Source organism: Triticum urartu, chromosome 2 (genome assembly GCF_003073215.2).
Source record: "Triticum urartu cultivar G1812 chromosome 2, Tu2.1, whole genome shotgun sequence".
NCBI lineage: Eukaryota > Viridiplantae > Streptophyta > Magnoliopsida > Poales > Poaceae > Triticum > Triticum urartu.
The window spans coordinates 5222012-5236362 of record NC_053023.1 but is presented as its reverse complement, the minus strand read 5'-3'; the positions used below and the strand labels follow the sequence as shown (position 1 = coordinate 5236362).

The 14351-nt window shown below is 39.4% G+C and overlaps 2 protein-coding genes across 2 annotated transcripts; one reads left to right on the top strand and one right to left on the bottom strand.

Annotated features, from left to right (window-relative positions):
- Positions 1-2895: 2895 nt before the first annotated feature.
- LOC125534986 (probable WRKY transcription factor 75) lies at positions 2896-7068 on the top strand. Its single transcript, XM_048698047.1, has 2 exons — positions 2896-3430; positions 6611-7068. The coding sequence occupies exons 1-2, from the start codon at positions 3033-3035 to the stop codon at positions 6828-6830; spliced, it is 618 nt and encodes a 205-aa protein (XP_048554004.1). The 5' UTR covers positions 2896-3032; the 3' UTR covers positions 6831-7068.
- A 2641-nt stretch (positions 7069-9709) lies between these two features.
- On the bottom strand, positions 9710-13567 carry LOC125534985 (TOM1-like protein 1). The gene is made up of 3 exons (XM_048698046.1): positions 12986-13567; positions 11097-11342; positions 9710-10425 (listed from the first exon to the last, which is right to left on the bottom strand). Exons 1-3 carry the CDS (start codon positions 13505-13507, stop codon positions 9991-9993), a joined length of 1203 nt encoding a protein of 400 aa, XP_048554003.1. The 5' UTR covers positions 13508-13567; the 3' UTR covers positions 9710-9990.
- Between the last annotated feature and the right edge of the window lie 784 nt (positions 13568-14351).

The window sequence follows — 14351 nt, the reverse complement described above, 5'->3', positions numbered from 1 at the left end:
CAGGTTGACGACATGCGTCGATGTTCATGGCGGCTTTTCGCGCACTCCTTGGCGGGAGGTGTGGCGGCAGGAGCGCTACCACGTAGATCCAGCTTGGCAGGTGGCGCACAATGGCATACCGGGAGTTCGACGGCTGTGCGTTTGTGATGGTGTGTCGCGTTCCCGGCTTGTGTGATGTTTATGGTCGATTAGTTCGGATTGGAGCAGGGTGGATGGCACGAGCATGGCCACAAATTAGTCGTAGGTGTTTATTTCATCCTGGCATGCTCCCGCCATTGTTTTCCAACTCGTTTACTCTACTTATTGGTGATTTTGGCCCCCTTTTGCCTTGCATTAACTATAATAATATTGTTTTGATTCCTTGGCAAAAAAGTGAAATCACCATACTTCATGGATAATCAAATACTCTTTTGATTCCTTCTGGGGGGGGGGGGGGGGGGGGGGGGGGGGGGTGAGGGACGGTAAATTGGAGCCCATAACAGAAGTTGAAATATAGCGGCACCACAAAGGGAGATTGTGCACCGTTTATTTTCTGTTTATTTAGACATGCATTAGTGTGTGTTTTCTTACAAAGTATTCTACAAATTCAAAAGATAAAGTATTCGATGACCATATAAAGTAGAATATATATTATTATTTTAGTATCATTCTGTGAGATAAAAAATAGTTAGTTGCACAAGAAAGATATACCATTTTAGTATCATTTTCTAAGATACATAAAATTAGTTGGCAAATTTTAACATGGTCCCTCTTACCTCTTTTTTTTACATGTGAGGTAAGAAGGTAAGAGTCAATCAAGCCATTCATTGATGAGATCAACGGCTAAGATCTATTTTATACTCTTACCTCTCATGTGAAAAGAGGGGGTAAGAGGGACCATGTTAAAACTGCTCAAAATTGAAAATACATATGCTTTACTATTTACTTATTGAGGTGACATTTTTTCATGCATGTTTGCACGTTTAGGCAGGCTTTTTGCCATGCATGTTTGCATATTGATGTGACATGTGTGCCTGTTAAGATAAACAGCTTAGTGGGGATCGGGTCACCTACTTAGTTATGTAGGATTACTAAAACAAGAGCCAAACGAGGCACCACTTTCTTCGACGCAGACTGAATAATCTGCACAACTAATTATATGGCGGATCATAATTATAATTGACGAGATTTAAAAGTAAAAATAAAAACAGATTGTTTGCATCATAAAATTGAAATCTAGCCCCGCAAATGCGGGGGTCACCTTCTCAGCCAGCATCTTTTGTGTTCCTACGGACGTTGAATAGTTACTTCAAAACAACACAAAACTAGGAGCATTTAACTATTATCGAAATATGATTATAGGGGTAATTCTTTCTATCAGGAATACTGTAAATGCTAGGAAAAAATTTGCATGTTAACACATCAAGTGGGAAATATATATAAAATGGGAAATTTGTCTGCCAGCTAACATATTAATTATATTTTATGGTAAAAGAAATGTGGCGAGAACCACGGCTAGGCACTATGTCTCCTAAGCAATATGATATGGCTTCAAACCGCAAAATTGCCCCAATGAGCAACTTTTCTGACAGATTTTCTGCCCCTAACCAAGTGCCATGTTGTAGTGAGTATTTACCAATAATGAAAAATTTATCAGTTGCATTCATGACACATCACAATTTTCTAGAAGAAAAATACTTTGATGTTATTTCCATCTCAAATAGCCAGTTCAAGAAATAGGAGTGATGCATATATTTGTTGTGCAACTAACTAATTTGAGCAGTTTTAACATGGTCCCTCTTACCCCCTCTTTTCACATGAGAGGTAAGAGTATAAAATAGATCTTAGCCGTTGATCTCATCAATGAATGGCTTGATTGACTCTTACCTTCTTACCTCACATGTAAAAAAAAGAGGTAAGAGGGACCATGTTAAAATTTGCCTTTCAATTTTAGTTCACATATTATTGATCAAAATATCTATAATCCATCCAATCAAATATAATTGGAATATATTGCGACGAAATCCTGAAGGGTAGCATCTAGTTTAATATAGTAGATAGTGCCTTGCCTTGTCAGTCAAGCATGGTGTTGCTCTAACCTAGCTGCTCCCTCCAATCAACTTTAATTGTACTAAGGCAAATTTTAACATGGTCCCTCCAATCAACTCTTGTACTAAACCATCGACAAGTACTATGGATTGGGGGAGTATTAAAGTTCAAATGAACCAAGCTTATTCTCCAATTTAATTATCAAGCTAGGGCAACTAGTTGCTACATAAATATTAAGAGTGATTGTTATGTTCTGTATACAAAAAAAAATCATGCTTCCAAAAGTTAGAACATGACTTTTTTATCAGATGCGTGATTAAGCTAACTAATCAAGCTGGCCCCACAGTGAAAAATCCTAGAAATTAGAGCACATCACGCAACGCACGTGGTTCAATACTATTTTGGAGCTTCTAGGCCCTTTGATTTTTCAGCTGCCCCCACACCCACTGCAGGGCGCCTATATTTTCTAGCTTTATTCCTTTTCACGAGTTGGTGGAATACATTTCAACACACAATGACCTGAGCTTGACGACCAATCTGCAACGCTAGCTCTTAATAATTCCTACACACGCACATAATAAACAAAAAAAAAGGAAGGTTCGTCTCTGGTCCGGCGCTTGAACAATATCACGGGAATGGTCAAATCGAGGATGGCACTCGTGCGCATTCGCTATCGAGCCCACCATGCAAACAGTCTTTTTACCGTTCCGGCCTTGTCCATCTGCGTGTTGTCTACGACAACCCCCAGCTCCAGGAATCCTCTCTCTCTCTCTCTCTCTCTCTCTCTCTCTCTCTCTCTCTCTCTCTCTCTCTATGACGCATGCATGTGATCCGTGGTATATGTAAGGCGGAGGAAGCCGCCTTCAGCAGACTACGGGTCAAAGTGAGGCACGATTATCCTACCCTAGTATATAATCCTGGGTGTAACTTGTAAAACTCTTTTCAGCTACTTCCCCCCTCTCTCTCTCTCTCTCCCTCTAGCTCGAGCTCAACGTAACGCAGCCATGGAGAATTATCCCATTCTGTTTGGGACGCAGCCCTCTTCTTCCACGTCCAATTCATACCACTTCATGGCAGGAGCGAGCAGCCATGACCATCTACATCACCATGGTCAAGCAGCTGGCAATAACACCGGCGGCGGCGGCGGCTTGGGCCAAGGCCTCTTCTCGGGGTCCAAGCAGGAGGATCCCTCCGAATCAAAGGATGGTGGCGATGATCGTGCAGGAAGTAGCTCACAGGGCGGCGGCGAGGCGGACGTGGTCGTCGGGAAGAAGAAAGGCGAGAAGAGGGAGCGGCGGCCGCGGTTCGCGTTCCAGACGCGCAGCCAGGTCGACATCCTCGACGACGGCTACCGGTGGAGGAAGTACGGGCAGAAGGCCGTCAAGAACAACAACTTCCCCAGGTCTGTAAATCCGTGCCCTAATTTCTCATATGACACCTTGACTTGCTGATCCTGACTGATCGATGATCAAATTGTTTTGATGTTTGGTTTACTTCTAGATGTTGTTTGGGACTTCTAACCATTGATTGTTTCTCCTTTTTGTGTTCTTTTTTTCCATTTGTTTGGCGTGCAATTTCATGTTTTTGATGGGCTCAAAGAAAGTAGGTGAGATGGAGTCCCAGTGAATCTTCCAAGCTCTGGTAGTGGTTGCCTACATGGGATAACGACATGTCTCTCATCCTCATCATCTAGTCTAGGCGAAAAAGCTAGCTAAGTTCCACGTGATTTTGATGGGCATCGCCAATAAACAGAGAGCTGATGGCGATCGAATTTGACTAGGAATAATTTGAGCCACCAGTTAGAGGTGGATTGAACGCTCCACATTATCTACTCCTTGTGTCTATAGATTATCCTAACTAAGTCACCATATTAGCATGCCACCTGGAGCACAAAAGACACTCTCTTCGGGATTACCGACTACAGACGCTGTCTGGCCTTTTCCCCTCTAGGGGCCTGGGTTATGCTTATATTATTACTAGCCAGGCAACTAGCAGACTGGCCCGTGCATTTACGCGGCTAGCTAGATTTCGTACATACTAGCTAGATTTCATACATGAAACTGTAAATGATGGTGATATGGAAAAAAAATTGTGAAGAATAAACTACTGAATAATCTCGGCTCCAATTGCCATGAACTTTGAAAGTGGCTGACAATTCAAGGATTACCAAGCTTGACTCCTTTATACTAGAGTAAAATGGCGTTTCCGTATAATAGAATCCACTAAGGTTTATACATTTAACAAATCCAAGAATGTCGATACATCGGATATGTGCTGCTTGGTGTGTAACTTCTTGATGTTAATCCTCGGTCACTACATACTCCATGGTATTGAATGGAAATCAATTGGTTTGAGTATAATTAGCAGTTGTATTTTTGTGGAAACTTTCCATAACATATTGCTACCCTTTGCTTCGTAGTATGTGACTAATGTTTTTCAACATAATCGAGAAAACTTTACTACATAATTGACTTCCAAACTTTATTGTTGCAGAACAAAAATATTTAGCTTCCAGGTCTAGTACAAGCTTATATCCTATTTAATTCTCAAAATGTACTATTTTATTGTCGGTTACAACTGTCGTGAACTTTGCACATGCAATTCAAGCATATATACCTTAGTTAAATCCATGCATGTTGATCCTTCTAACTAATCCATACATATTGACACATCTAAAACATGATGAGTTTGTTGTTGGTCCTCTGTCACTGCAAACTACATGATACCAAATGTAAATCAAATAGTTTATTCTAGGTTTGTTCTACATTTTTAATTTAGTTTGATTGTACATATAAATCCATTTGTTCATGGTAACAAATTATTGGTTTACCCATTTGTGACCATAATAATGGAGTATGAAAATCAATTGGCTATATTTTATTTCTGACCAAACTAATCCATGCATATTGAGATATCTAAGACATGTTGTATTTCGTGTTGGTCCTCTATCATTGCAAACTATATGATACCAAAAAGAAATCAAATAGTTTTTAAAAAATGGGTTCTCCATTTTCAGTTTTAGATTAATTGTACATATATACCCAATCACTCAGTGTAAACAATTAAATGTGTTAAGCTATATGTCACCATAATAATGGAGTACGAATATCAAATTTGGCTATGTTTTATTTCTGATCAAACTATGTATGTGAAAAGAGTTCTATATCTTTACCTACTGTTTTATATATACTACTCTTCTATCAAGAAGTTCATTCTTAAATTTAGATATTTGTAACCCCAATACTAATAGTCCTATATCTTTACCTATTGCTTTGCATGAACTGGGAGAATAGCACAATAAATATCTATCAATGATTAACCTGTATACTTGCTAAAATAAATTGTAGTATGGTAGAAAAGGTCATAGGATTCGTATGTAAGCCATTGTCCAATTAATGCCTAAGTCATTGTCAATTCAAATTCTTGCAGATGTTAGAGGTGACACTATCCATGTTCTACCGTTGTCATACACAATGTGCTGATTTGTGATTGTTTTTATATAACAACCTTTATATAAGATATGGATATGTATGTTCCATTATTAATTGACTTTAAATCAAAGCCATTACCACATATGATGGAAGCACTAATTTAGCCTATTTGGATGAACATGGTGACTTATTTGTGTATTGCTTTAATTATAACATAATAGATAGATAGATAGATAGATAGATAGATAGATAGATAGATAGATAGATAGATAGATAGATAGATAGTCTCCTCTAACATCGGCGCAAGAAATAGCCGACTTATGTGTATGTTGATGCATGTCTTAATTAATTTTATACACTTGCAAAAATAATATAATACTTAAAGTAGCAAATATTTATGGCAGGCCAAAAATGAGATAAAATGACAGATACCAAATATTTATTAGACTTCAATCCTTAAGAACAATGATTTACCATTGTGATATAGGCTTTTTCCAGAACAATCAGATCTTAAAAAATAGTGATATGGCACATCACGCCAATCTCATGAACAATTATGAACCATCCTAACATAGAAAGTATATTAATGTCAATTGAATTGCAAGAGACTAAAGCAACAAATGATGAAATCATTTTGTTATTACTAGTTTAAATCATTTACTAGTCATATATCTAAGAACATATACCAATTGATAATGCTTGGATAACTTCCGTGAGCCTCCTTGGATTTTAAAAATGGGTAACATTGGAAGAAAAAGAGAACAAGAGTTTGAGAGGAATACAAGTGTGGAACAGAGATTGCAAATATATACAATTGTAGGACAAACTGGTAAGATAAAATACAACAAGCACCCATGAAAATGCATCGGTCCTACATAGATACGTATAAGAAATTGGTTGGATTCCTACGTCAATGATGTACACAAGAGCTTTCCATAGAACACCATTCTTGTGGTCCCTACTCTAAGTCTAGTCGACCCCCCCCCCCCCCCCCCCCCCCCCCCCCCCCCCCCCCCCCCCGTAGTCGAACCCCCCCCCCCCCCACCACCACCACCACGACCACCTTATTGCTAAAAGGCTTTGTTGTTGTTCTTATGATCCCTGTAGCACAATAGCCTTTAAATAAGTACTAACTTGTTTGTTACATGCAGGAGCTACTACCGATGCACGCACCAAGGATGCAACGTGAAGAAGCAGGTGCAGCGGCTATCGCGGGACGAAGGTGTGGTGGTAACGACATATGAAGGCTCCCACACACACCCAATTGAGAAGTCTAATGACAACTTTGAGCACATACTCACCCAGATGCAGGTCTACTCAGGCATCAACAACGTCTCCCAAACCTTTGGCAACCAACACATGTTTCAATGAACATCACATGCATGGCTAAACAATGCCTATGCGCACTCGCAGAGATTATTTTGATTTGTACATTAACCCTAGACATGTGAAAACGTAAAAGAGTAATAAAGCATGATGCCATAGCTAGATAGATGCAGGTTACTCATGCGAGTTTTTTTGCATTCCTTTGTTGATGTTTTCTTTCAATTGTAGATGGACTATTATGGACTAATCGATCAATACAAACACATAAACTATTAGCACCTCAGGGGTATGTGTGCACTAGTGTTGTACAGCTCCTTGTCATCCATTTCAGATCTAGTAAAAAAATCATCCATATCATATCCACGATGCGTATATGCATGTGTTTGTTTTCAATTTTTCACATTAGTATGACTTGTTTAAGTTGTACTTGTTTTCTTGTATTCCTATTTAGCATTGATCCATATATTCCAATCAAAAATGATGGAGTACATATGTGAAACAATCTCTATCAGAATTAGTCTGTGCACATATGATCACATGAGGACCCCTTTTTGTGACCAAAACATATAGAACTGCATTAATTTTACTTGGTGTATAATGTGAGTATAGAGCAAAGTTGGGCTTAGTATTATCGGAAGGTTTGATATTGATGTTGAACACCTGTAACAGAGGCTTAATATAGCGTGGTAGCGGAAATAGACTATACGAAGTTGGTAGTCAAATACACGGGGTCAAGGGAGGGGTGTCTAGATCTGGTGTGGTGGTTGGCCAGGGATGTTTTCAAAGCTAGCCTCAGCCGTCTTTGTCACCGGATGTATTGTATTGACTAATACATGGGGAGAAGCAAGTAAGGGTTCCAGGAAATGCAGCACTCGTGGAATTCTATAATCAAACCACGTCTCATTGTCTACTTTTCTACAGTGACCAGATCACTAAATTCCTAGCATAAATCCACATCATCTGCTGGGTTGAAGCCATGACTAGGTATCAGCACCTCCACGGGATGGAGATAGTGGACCGAGGAGAGCCTGCGTCGACAAGCAACAGCACATGAAACTAGCAGAGAGTCGATGTGGAAAGTGATGGGAGCGATAAAATGTGTGTTGAGAGCATGGAAACTTGCAAGTGGGTTGAGAGGGGCGGCATGTCTCAAGATGGAAGGACGAGCAGCTCGGTGCGGGTGGAAATAGAAAGGGAAAGAAGAGCAAGTGGAGGGATTTTAGTAGAATTATTAATGCGCCGGTTATGGCGATCGAGTGGGCTTTTGTGCCTACTACAAAATTACTTATGGTTATGAGAAAACACAAGGTCATAGGTGATGATGGGTGCATCTATAACTCATGTTGCTCGCCTAGAAAGCAGCGGCACATGGGCCAGGCCGATAGGAATTCACTTCTCTTTTTTTCTGTTTTACTTTCTTTTAATTTTTTCATTTCTTTTTATCCATTCTTTGAGTCTAAAATACATGAATTCATATTAGAGATAGATGAGTACTTTCTTTAAAGAATTATATACAAAAAATGTGTCAGTTTATTTTATTTTTCGATTTTTTTCATTTTTTTTCTAGCTTCCCACATATTTATAAAAAAAAATTCATGAAATTTTAAAAAATCTTCATTGTGCATATTATGAATGTTTAGCATGTATTATACGATATTCAACATGTTAAAAATAGTTTTATCATGTATTTTAAAATATTCATCGCATATTTTAAAAATATACATTGTGCTGAAAATGGTAATTATGTATTGAAGAGTTTTCTTAGTAAATTTGAATAAAAATCATTCTGAATCGAGAAATACTTCAACTTCTTAAAAAATGTTCATGGTGCATTTCGAAAATGTTAATCACCTTTCTTAAAATGTTTGTCGTGTTTTCAAAAAGAGTGTCTGCCAGGAAAAGCGAGAACTCCAAAAAAACATAGGAAAGAGTGAAAAACACAAGAAAAAGGCAAAAACTAGAAAAGAAAATAAATAGGGGGAAATAAATTTGAAATTAAATAACTAAATATTTTAAATACACTATAATCATCTTTGTAATGCCCAGTAAACAATTTTTTTGTTTTATGCTTAACATTTTCTAAATATATGATGAACCAGTTTGTAATACATAGCAAAAAAACTAAACAGTGATGAACAATTTTTAATATAGGATGAATATCTTCTAAGTACCACATGACCATTTTTAAATTAAAGGACATTTTTTAAATACGTTAACATTTTTAATCATGTGAACATTTTTAGAGTAATATACATGAATTTTTTAATTACATAATCATTTAGATAAAAGATACATATATATTTTTATTTGATATATGAACACATTTTAAAATTATATAAAAATGTATTTTTGAAACACATGCTGAACATTTTTTAAATACACGACGGACAATTTTGAAAAACGCCATGAACATTTTTGCACGAGAACACAAAATGGGAGCTAAAATAAAGGAAAAAGGATGAGAACATAAAGAGTAAAAAGGAAATACGGAAAAGAAACGAACATAAGTAAATAAATCGAAAATTAAAAAATGGTTTTGAAAAGCAGCATACCAGGCCGGTCGCGAGTCTCTGACAAAACGGAACCCAACCTACTGAACTCGAACCAAGCGCACACGCTAAAAATGGAAGGAAAACCGCTATGAAAGGAAAACCGCTTGATAGTCGTGGCCCACGAACTGGCTGCTGTAGGCGAGCGCTAACTCAAACTCGCCATGAGCGAGAAATTGGCTTAGTTATGGCATATCTATACCTCAGGCTTATGATGTGAGGCCTTGAGATAAAACTTATCCATGTGATATATTCTAGCCAAACATAATATGTGCAAGTGTAACTGGAGAAGTGGCAGAAATAACTGTTTTCCGATAACTGTGGAAAAAACATTTGGTGTAAGACTATATTGATGCAGAATTTGACAAGGATGAGTGTTCTTCACAACTGTCTAAAAAGATGCATGTATTCGTGGTACATAGTACATAGATTGATTGAGATGCATCCACGAAACCAGAAGATGATAAGTGACTGATCAACGCGACAAACCACGGAGCACAACTACTGAGCTACCGATGATCGATCGGGTGCATATAAGTAGACGAACGACCTGAACCCTAATGAATGTCCAATCCTCTACCAGATGAAATACAGTCAGGCGCCATTCTGCGGCAGTCTTAAAACTCGCAGTGACTTCTCATCCCAGGAACTGGTGTTCAGAGGTTAATCAGGTCATCTTTCTTCGTGTCCTGCTTTTGGGCCCCATCCGCATCCTCCTGGGAGGAGCTGCTGTCCCCTCCCTTCTTGCCGAATATCATCTCGTCGAGGTCATCGAGCATACCGTCGTCTCCATCCGGCTTTGCTCGAGCACCGGCCGGTTTTCTGACCAGGGCCTCTTCGCTGCCGACGGCGGTGGCATCCTCGTGTTCCGCTTCTGCGGCGATCGGTATGGCCAACGGCTCTTGCTCCGCGTGCGCTGGTGCCACGGGTTTCTTCATCTCTTCGTATCTGGATAGCACCTTCTGGATCTCGTCGTTCACGGTCAGGGCCTCGAAGAGCATGGCCTCGTTGTCCCCGGCCGTCTCGACGAATCTCTGGATGGTGTGTTGGGATTGGTAGCATTGTTGCACAAGGGTGTTCGTCAAGTCATCCTGTGCAAGTAACAGAACTAGTCAAAACATAATACTAGCTCTTAGCCAATGTCAATGTATGACCAACAAAAATCTACCTCAAACCAGTAAAATAACATGTAAATGATAGTCTGATTACTGAAGTAAGTAGTCTATGTTGCACTGATATTTTTAAACGCACACCTTGCTTTCAAAAAAAATATATACCTTGCAGTGAATGCAATCGGTAACAGGGAACTATCATATTATGCTCAATTAAGCATTTAGTGCCTTCTCATTTCTGACTTATAGCTAAATGACTGGCAAAACAAGTTTATGTAATGTATGTGAAACTAGGACTTGTGATAGCTCAGAGAATTGGAGTAAAGTTGTCATGGAATTGTAAATGATATTGATTTAGAAACAAAATTTGAATGCTAGAATAACACATGTTCAGGAATAGAGGGGAACTTCATAGTATCTCATAAACAGAGTGCTACGCTCATGCAATAGAATAAAATAACCAGGGCACTGGCATAATAATAATAATAATAATAATAATAATAATAATAATAATAACAGGTATTTAAAAAAATGTTAACCGGAAAAAATCCACAGAGAACTAGTCCAGCTATAGTGTGAAGTGAATTAGTGTACTTCAGTCAAAAGGTATCTATACGAACCAGGGAGGAGGTTACACAAAGTCCAGTTACCTGCAAAGCATCCTGCTGAGGGGAAGAAGAAAGAACAGTTGAAAGAAGCTCTATGCTGTTACGCGCAACATCAAAAGCTTCCTTTGTTTCTTCGGCAGTATATATATGCATATGCACATCTTCAAAGGTCTGTTGGGTAAAGTTTGCACCAGCTTCAGCTTCAGCAACTGAGCGTGGTGGAGTAAATATGGGGGCCAAGCTCTCATTGTCGCGTCCAGGAAACCGCACTCCTCTTGATTTCAGGCTCTACAGAAAATATATTAGCTAGTTTGTCATTTATAGGCACTGCCTTGGTTACTAAAGCATGATATATTTTTCACTGCAAGATAAATCATATGGATTTACATCAAACTGGCCACTGAAACAACAAATTATTTGACTCAAAAATTTCTTGAGTAGATGTCAATGCTGCTGCCAAAATTTGTTCACTACAATTTCTTCAACCATGAAGCCATGAATTTAAGCGCTGACGGCATAAAAAATATGACCACCACAAATTATCACTCTTCACTTCTAAACACAAAAGTATGAAACATATTAAAGCACAAAAGTGAGAAGCGTAAACTAATAAAGCACTAAGCTTATTGCATACTACTGTATTTTCTTACTTACAGGTATTAAGGGGGTGGTATAGTATAGGGAATGATCAAATGATAATAGTACAATGATTCATGGTGCCAAGATCATCACTCTTCCTTCAGACTGACGGAAGCTTCTTTTTTTATGGTGGAGAATGACGGAAGCTAAACAAATAGTATGTTACTGGAGCTAAATGTGCAATTTTAAATATTCACTGTGATGCACCCGGTTCTATCTTCTGTAATTCAAACAACAATTTCATTCTGAAGTTGTTTCATCTCATGATAACTCGAGATAAAACCGGGTGCTTCCCTCTATCTTCGATCTTTGAAAAGCACCAACCAATTGATGGCATGTGCTTCTACTTAACTGTTGCTTCCACATTATTACTCCCATCAATATTTAAGATTAAGTTCAGTTTTTTCTGAATTTAGTGCCTCCTATTTGTTCCTGCTGACTACAGCATGCCAGTTTCAGAAATGACTACTTCAGTACCCCCTAGGTTACACACCTAGTCACCTATACATTCAGTAATGTTTCTTTGCCAAAACTGACTCCAAATGTCAAACGGCCCCTTCCTTTATAACAGTAGTTATGGACTTAAATTACTTCCATAACATGTTGATGTTTTGGTAGAATATAATTTAGTTATTCTCTATATGGTTTGCGTCTTTTTTCTGAAATAGTCACGACATCTATTTTTCAGGTGACAATTACTGCTTCATCTATATGTGAATATAATGCATCAAATTAACCATGCATTCCCTCAACTACTGCTTCATCTATATGTGAATATAAAGGTTAATTTGGTAGGTCAATATACCCATAAAACTGCTCAAATTGTGTGTATTTCTAGCATTATGTTGAGTTCTGAAGGAAAGTACTGAACATTTTTATTTGACTAGCAGCCAGATTTCAGAGATGTACTATGTAATCCCCATTCTACAAATCTACAGTATTTCTTCTAACTGGGTAATTTGTATCTGTTCTGTTCATCATCTTGAGCTAAGACTCTTACATATATTGATCTACTTTTCACCCTACGTCTCAACCATAACCTGTCGATATTCTACCAAAAATCACATGCTGGCTACCCATTCATGCAGGTATCTTCAGTTACTTCAACCTTTTGGTCCTAAATTATTGTTTTCTGTACTTACATTGCAAAGCACATCACGCTATTTGGGCCAACTTTTCATTGACCAAGAAATGAAAATATAGACTCTCGACCAAGAAATGAAAATATAGACTCTCACTGCTATGAGACAGAATCAGGCAACTAGAATGTGATACAACAATTCTTCAGGTACCTTGTATGTCTCCTCATAGACCGGCAGGTAGCGGAGCTCCTCGCCGGACTCTCCCCAAGCCTCAATCAGCATAAGTGCCTTGTTCCTGTTATTCACCACGGTCAGTGGATCATCCACCAGCCTGACCATCTCATCAAGAACCCTCTCGGCGGCGACCTCGGAGAACACCTTCTCGCAGTTCTTGGTGACGGTCTCGAGAAGGGACAGGGTGAGGAACTGAACCCTCGCATCCTTGAGCACGAGCCGCTTCTTGACCCCGCGGACCAGATCCACGCTGTTCACCTTCCCGGCGTTGATGAGGTCGCAGATCTCCAGGTTCATGGCCCAGTCGGGCCCCTCCAGGCTCTCGGAGGTGGCGTCCTCGACGACCTTGTCGGCCGGAGTCTGCCCCAGGAAGAGCTCCCTCATCTTGAAGCTCATGGAGCTCATGCCGGCCGTCATCTTCTTGCCGACCTCCGTCCCGGTGATCTTCAGCTGCTCGCTCAGCGCCGTCACCTTCTCCATCAGGTTATGGTCGCCCATCTTCTTCCACCGCTGCTAATTAAACCAACCACCTGAATGTTCATCATCAATCAAAACAAGAAAAGATAATTCAGCAAGGGCCATGGTATATATATAACCAATGTCAAACTTGTGCAAACCCATGGCCTTTGGCCTGTCTGTCAATTATTTACAGACAGCATTGTTCCTACAATTGAATTCAGTGAAAACAATTGCACTACCAGGCACCGTTCAGATAGATTCAGTATCAAATTTGAACAGGCCAGACATCTCCTAGCAGTAGGCAGTAGTAGAATCAAGATATCAATTTCAGGGGCAGTAGTACAATGAGGGTACCAATTTCAAGGGCGGGGCGTAAAGACCAATCCTTTTCATCATCAACACAAGAAAAGAAAATTCAGCAAGGGCCATGGTATATATATATAACCAATGTCAAACTTGTGCAAACCCATGACCTGTGTCTGTCAATTATGTGCTGCAGCTCGGCCGTGTTGCTTTATATATAATATAAAGCGGGGCGGAAGACTTTTGGGGTAATTATGTGCTGCAGCATATATAGCTCCTGCAATTGAATTCAGCGAAAACAATCGCGCTACCAGGCACAGTGCAGCTAGATTCACAGTGTCAAATTTGAACACTCAACACATCTCCTAGCAGTAGTAGAATCAAGACACCAGTTTCAGGGGTGGGCCTGAAGACAAACCGAGGAGGAGGAGTCATAGACTCTGTGGCGCTACAGTACATGTCAAATTTGAATGAAGAAGAGAAAAAGGGCCCAAGACAAGAAGGAACAAATCCAGTCAAATTTGAACAGAGTGCAGCAGCTAGCTAGATTCAGTGTCACTCAAATCTGAAGAGCCGAAAC

Excerpts from the sequence above, each read along its gene's own strand:
- LOC125534985 (XM_048698046.1), bottom strand. The coding sequence starts at position 13,507 with ATGGGCGACCATAACCTGATGGAGAAGGTGACGGCGCTGAGCGAGCAG. Across the intron at positions 11,343-12,985 it reads TCTATGAGGAGACATACAAG|AGCCTGAAATCAAGAGGAGT; the intron begins GTACCTGAAGAA and ends TATTTTCTGTAG. Across the intron at positions 10,426-11,096 it reads CTCAGCAGGATGCTTTGCAG|GATGACTTGACGAACACCCT; the intron begins GTAACTGGACTT and ends TTACTTGCACAG.
- LOC125534986 (XM_048698047.1), top strand. The coding sequence starts at position 3,033 with ATGGAGAATTATCCCATTCTGTTTGGGACGCAGCCCTCTTCTTCCACG. Across the intron at positions 3,431-6,610 it reads AAGAACAACAACTTCCCCAG|GAGCTACTACCGATGCACGC; the intron begins GTCTGTAAATCC and ends TGTTACATGCAG.